This window comes from Triticum aestivum, chromosome 3D (assembly GCF_018294505.1).
Source record: "Triticum aestivum cultivar Chinese Spring chromosome 3D, IWGSC CS RefSeq v2.1, whole genome shotgun sequence".
In the NCBI taxonomy this organism is placed as follows: Eukaryota; Viridiplantae; Streptophyta; class Magnoliopsida; order Poales; family Poaceae; genus Triticum; species Triticum aestivum.
In genome coordinates this window covers 226,012,351-226,018,829 of record NC_057802.1, presented here as the reverse complement: position 1 = coordinate 226,018,829, position 6,479 = coordinate 226,012,351, and the positions used below count along the sequence as shown (strand labels likewise).

Here is a 6,479-nt window from a genome sequence, read left to right as displayed (position 1 = left end):
AATAAAGATTAAAAAAATCGACAAAGAACAAAGATTAACTATTCTCATTACATCTCTGTTTACTATTTGCATCAATCGAGTCTCTCGTTTTCAACTACAAACAGTGACGAGTGAAACTCGCTGGCGCCTACTGCTTCTACGAGCGGGCGGCGCTGCGAGCCAATCCACCGTCACTCCTCAGGGATGGGAGCGCAGCGGAAGCATGAGGGGCTGGCCCGAACAGACACGGGCAGGCGCAACGTACGCTATGGAAGGGGTCCGATCAAGAGCTCACGCGGGGCAGGCGACACCAAAGCATAACAACAACAATTCAGTCAAGCGGGCCTGAATAAAAAGTGAATGCAGATTCCCCGTTTACTTTCATCTTCACTTCTTTCTTAATTTTAAAGAGAATTACATCCTGTACTGTCCTTCCATGTTCCATCCTTCCTTTCCAAAATAAAACTGTTTTCTTGACCAGGAAACTAGAATGTAAGTAGTCTTTTCCTTTTCATCGCCCTTAAAGCTGGAATAACAACTGGAGCAGGACCAGGAAGAGAGACTAAACGCAAAAAAGGTAGCCCCCACTACGCAACAGATTTGTTGACCCGGATTGGCAACGAGCCAATGGTCACAACATCAACCAAGGGACTCTTATCTTCAGCCTTCCTTGTCTTTGAACTGATTGTAAGAGAACCAACTTTCGCAACAATTGAATCATCTTCAGGTGCCTCCAATCTGACAATTGCCGAGCTAATATTAACTCCGTTCTCATTCAATTTTGACGATCCATGTCCAGCACCATCAGGATTCGGTTTAGGGTTTTCCACCTTCTTCCAGTATTGTTGCTTCCCATCCATGCTCATTTTCAAGGTTGAAGTTTGTGGCTGGCTAGTTGAAGATCTAGGCGCTTTTTCATTATCCTGCTTGCCATAACAACGGTTTTCTTGATGCCCATTTTCTTTCCCAGCCTCAATACCAACTTGTTTTTCAACAGCATCCTGTCGTTTGATGCCATTACAATCATGTGGCTTCTCTGACATGTTCTGTATCTCCAATGTTCTGTCTATCAGCACACCACCAAATTTTGGCAGCTGAAGATCTGAGGCATCGCTCTTACGCTGTGAGACAGGCACAAAATCTGGAGCATTGTGACTCAACTTGGACCATCTACGCTGCTTAATTCTTGCTTCATCTTCCTCGTATCTCATAAAATCGTCAAATAGGCACTCCTTCACTTTGATATCCTTCAAGATCTTGAGCACAGATATTCCAGGAACATATGGGACCTGCATTTGAAGCTTGGATCATGATCAGGAGGTTGAAAGCAGACACTACATGTATGCTCAGAACTAGACCACGGAAAAAGAATGCAACGTGAAGACACTTCACCACAGGGAAACTAGTATTCACTTGATATTCCATGGATCGAAACTGGCTTCCCACAAATGGAATGCTTACCTCTTGGGTATCTCTGCTGTGTGTGACAGGCTTATTTTCATTATTCTGAAGCAAGATATTCTGCAAAGTATAGTTAGGTACGTCTTTGATTATATGCCATCTTACAGGAAAGCAACCAGTCCATTTATCCTGGCACCAGAAGTCCATGTCCTTATGAAAATCTACAGGACCAACCATCTCGGCCAAGCCACAAAAGTGCCCGCTACCATTCACCTGATGAGCCACAAGTCACATTTAATAATTGAATTTTAAGGACAAACCATATTTTAAGAAAATGGAAGTTGGACAAGTTGGAACTGCTTACAGAAAAGAACAGAAAAACTGGACACTTTGTAGAATTCCGCTTAGCTATTCGGTCAGCATCCCTATATGCGCAATCCAGCTTGCTATTTCCACTGGAGGAACTAGACCATACACCATACTTAATTGATTTGTGGATATCCGCCTCACCAATTGACTTGATAACAAAGAACTTTGCATAGGGATTGTCCACTCGGAGGTCATTACCGTTGTATTGGTCAGATCTTATAAGGATTGTCCCATCTGAGTTCCCAACAATCAGCCTTGACGTGTAGGATTTTGCAACTATGGCTGGTGACCTTTGGCCGCTATGTTTCTCCGCATTACTAGAGCCATGTGCCTTTAGTTGACCACTCGACTTTGAAGTAGGCTGAAATTTCTCAGCTGAAGCCCACTTCTGAGGATCAGATCCGACACATGCAAAACAATCATTTCCAGATAATTTTGCCTTTGGTGAATGCTTGGCAGCAGCCATTGGACTGTCAAGCACATTTGTAGGTGCCTAATCATAAGAATAATATTTCTCAGCTCAAGATAGGAACAAACTTAAAGCATGAGAAAAGAAATAATCAACTTTTGTATCAACAGTAAGAAGCAGAAAGTGTTTTGATGACTACAGAACTTTTACATGTAGTGGAGAAAATATAGAAGCTATTATGCTGAAAGATGTTGTAAAGAATATAAAATGAACTACTCTATTGTAGTTGACCCAACAGTACTCTATGGTAGTTGACCCAACAGATAACATCAATAACTAGCAATCTTCCATTAACAATTATCTCTGTCCTAGAGAAGAGGACGAGAGCTGGCAAGGTGGCTAGTAACACAACAAATACACATGTTGGAGAAATATAATCAGCCTCACATTCAATGTTACTTCTACAATATGCATGCCTTGCAACGTTGAAAAGTTACCATCCCAAAAGAACACCAAAAAGAAGGAACCATGACGACTGGGAGTGCCATATAGTAGTGGAATTTATTTCTAAAGATATATTAAGACGTGGCGGGAACAATTGCCCATTCACATCAGAGCATCATCAACTACTGGTACCCCAAAAGCTTCAACGGCATTACAAGCTTACTGTTCTGAGTTTTTCTTAGGCATGCTATTTTCATATTTAAGGGTTCATACACAAGAAATTAAGAGGAAATGATGGATCCTATAGTAGCTTCAACTCAACAAACAGTTCAGAGGATGTTATTTACTCCCTCCATTCTGATGAATAAGGTGTATTTCATTTTGTTAAGACAAGACTTTGAGCAAGAATTACTCTTCTAATACTTGATTTATGTGACACAAAATCACCATCATAACAAAGTACTTCTAAATACGAACCTAGTGACACAAATTTCATGTCATATAACCTTGTATTTATGTAGCCAGTATTGGTCAAATGCATGTCTTAACGAAACAAAATACGCCTTACTTCTAGGAATGGAGGTAGTAAATGCTAAACAGCAGGCCTCACAAAAGAGAACAATGAGAGCAAGTTCCAGAAGAACATGTGCGCCTACCTGTGGGGTATGAAGAGGTTTAACAGACACCATGGACCCATTTCCCAGCTCTTGCTTCATTGGAAGTGAGTTATGCAACTGAACAATTGGTATCATTGAGTGATTCTGAAACTGCTTTGAAGAGACAATTGTTGATTGTACAGGCGGATTCACGACAACATCATTTTTCGGGGCAACAAGAGCCATCAAAGGTAACACATGATTTGTGGATGTTACAGCATAAGCTGGCATGCTTGGAATGAATGCAACACTAGATGGGTGGAGAGATGTGGCAGTGATTCCTAGGACACTATCGACTGCATAAGGAAGAACAGATGGAATGTAATAAGATGAGGGAACTACTTGGCATGTAGGGTCAGTGTCAGGGACATATTCTTGTGGCAGATAAGATCCATCAACTATGTAACCAGGATCCATAGGGTAAGGGCTGTAGGAAGGATGAACTGATCCATTGTCAGGGGTAGCATAGTAAACACACTGTGTGCCGTCAGTCTGGAAAGCCTGTGAGAGCAACATGTTATAAATGTTCGAAGGTAAAAAGAACAGGTACTGAAGAAATTTTGCTGTTACACTAACCGGAAAATAAACATCTTGAGCATCATATCCTAGAGAGTTCTGATGGTTATACCAATCCATAGGTGATCCAACTTCTGTATTTTAAAGGACTGTGTATTATAATCTGATGGCACAGGGAAGTAAAAATACCATCAACTGCATGATGCAAATTAATATTTTACCTGCATAACCATATGTATAGGAATTTACAGCAGTTGGAACATATACATTTTGTCCATACAATAATTCAGGGGTCATTTCCATCTCCGTACAATTGACAGCTTTGAAGGAAACGCACCTCGTTATACTGTAGTGACTTGGCTGGAATGAGCAACAGAAAGCAAGTTACACAAAATTTAACAACATGCATCACACAGATAAAAAGATAACTGAAGGTGGCAACACAAAAGAGCATAGCAAGATGAACTCCAAAAGGTTGAGTACAAAATCTTTCTGGATAGCTGGCATAAAAATAATTAAACAAGTATGTATTGCAAGAAGATATAGTACAATAATTTACAAACATGGGAAGGAATATCAAAGGCAATTGTTATGATTAAAATTATGAGAAATGAAAAGTAGTGACTTAGATATTTCTAGGAGTAACATATTTATGTGCAGAAACTCTCAGCACAGTTTATTGAGCATAGCTAACAGGTTAGATGATATGTTCGCTGAGTCAGAGCTTATCCTAAGTTGGTTAGGCTGGAGGGTCAAATCTAATAAAGTCCATCACACATAACAAATTCAAAAAAATCAGAACATGTAGTTACCCATCTTCCTGCCTTAGTTGAATAAGAATATTAGACTAGTGTGTCCCAGATTACACCAATCCCCATTCTCACACCTACAATCATCAAAATACTATGCAAACATGCCTAATTTTGATCAGCTCAGGAACACTATCATCATTCTGTACAATTTGATGCGCGCATAACGATGTAGACTTTGTTGTGTACAGATGAAAAGGTACAATTGAAGTACATAACCAAAAAATCAAATCGAAGTTTGTGTCTGGCCTAATTTTAATAGGCAACGAAAACAGCAGAGACCAATTTTTACGCAAGTTAGTCGCCAAAATTACCAATTACAACCCTATAGTAAATCGAAGCAACAAAGGCTCAAACAGATGCAATACCATGATCAAACATGCTATCTTCGATAACAAAAATAACAAACACGAAACTTCACCAACAGATCTCCAACCCACACGCCACTACCAACAAGTAAAACCTAGATCCAAAACCGATCCGCCCACAAAACCAAAACCAGGTATCGGCACATGACACCGAACCTAATTCACCGGCCCGGCCCATGGCAAATAGATCCACACCTCCGCCATCCCGAGAGGAACCGGCATCGCCTACGGCCAGCGAGGAGGATGCAGACATGAATCAGATGGTTGAAGGCCAGGGGGGGGGGGGGGGGGGGGGGGGGGGGGGGGGGGGGGGGGCGTGTTAGGAGACTCACCAGTCACGGCGTGTTAACAGGCTTACAGCCTTGACTCGAGTCGCCGCCGGGGAAACCCTAAACCTAGGAGAGAAGGGGAGAGGCGGCGAAGAGGCAGGCGAGGCGGGGAAAGAGGTGGAAGCAAAGCGGGAAATGCGAGAGACGAGTTGGAGCCTGAGGGGGCGAGATTTTGTTAATTCCTCTCGTCTTCCTTTCTGTATTTATATTCTGGCTTTCCTTTGCACATTGACAATTGTGACCTTGGCTATATGGCGGTTCGAAACAGCGCGCGGTTACCGTGAAACGTCGGGCCCGTTGCCGTGTCACCTATAAACCGCTTGGGCCACGCTGTGTGAAAGTGGTAAATCCCTTTTGTTAGGAATGTTAACTACCGACCGTCAGCCAGGAGAAGGGTCCAGCGACCCCTTTCCACCGTTGCATGAATCTTGACGCAGGGCCGGTGCCACGTCAGATTTCAAACTAACAAGAAGTGTTGGACGTGCTTTGCTGCGTCGTTAGTGTTGTTTTTTTTTAAATCACTCTCTTTCATAATATAAGGTATATTATTTTTTTGAAAAGATAAATCTTTTAAGTTTGATCAAATTTGCAAAGAAATATATCAAAATTCATAATATCATATTGGTATTTTTATATTTATCATGAAATAAATTTTTATACTTTTTTGTTTAATGTTGCGGATGTCGATATTTTTGCTTTGAACTTGCTCTAAGTTAAAAAAATTGACTTCCTAGAAAATTAATACCCTTTATATTTTGGAATTGACAGAATATTTAGTCTGGCGTGTGGGGAAGATGATAGTGTGTTTTATTTTTATTTTTAATCCATTGTTTGGTGGACCTTTCATGGTGTGATTCTGTATTGTCCACTAACCAATCTATATTTATGTGGAGAAATTTCTGTGCCGTTGGTTGCATATACTATATGTTGGGAACGTAGTAATTTAAAAAAATTCCTACGAACACGCAAGATCATGGTGATGCATAGCAACAAGAGGGGAGAGTGTTGTCCACGTACCCTCGTAGACCGAAAGCGGAAGCGTTAACACAACGCGGTTGATGTAGTTGTACGTCTTCACGATCCGACCGATCAAGTACCGAACGTACGGCACCTCCGAGTTCAGCACACGTTCAGCTCGATGACGTCCCTCGAACTCCGATCCAGCCGAGTGTTGAGGGAGAGTTTCGTCAGCACGACGG

The 6,479-nt window shown here is 41.5% G+C and overlaps 1 protein-coding gene across 2 annotated transcripts; it reads right to left on the bottom strand.

The window, feature by feature from the left end:
- Positions 1 to 329: 329 nt before the first annotated feature.
- On the bottom strand, positions 330 to 5,538 carry LOC123078283 (uncharacterized). Of its 2 annotated transcripts, XM_044500739.1 has the most exons (8): positions 5,284 to 5,451; positions 5,108 to 5,176; positions 3,996 to 4,134; positions 3,835 to 3,908; positions 3,259 to 3,759; positions 1,745 to 2,242; positions 1,441 to 1,653; positions 330 to 1,268 (listed from the first exon to the last, which is right to left on the bottom strand). In XM_044500739.1, the coding sequence occupies exons 3-8, from the start codon at positions 4,075 to 4,077 to the stop codon at positions 567 to 569; spliced, it is 2,070 nt and encodes a 689-aa protein (XP_044356674.1). In that variant the 5' UTR covers positions 4,078 to 4,134; positions 5,108 to 5,176; positions 5,284 to 5,451; the 3' UTR covers positions 330 to 566. The 2 variants fall into 2 exon arrangements, with proteins under 2 accessions (XP_044356674.1, XP_044356673.1); XM_044500738.1 differs by lacking the exon at positions 5,108 to 5,176 and having other exon boundaries at positions 5,284 to 5,538.
- Positions 5,539 to 6,479: the final 941 nt, after the last annotated feature.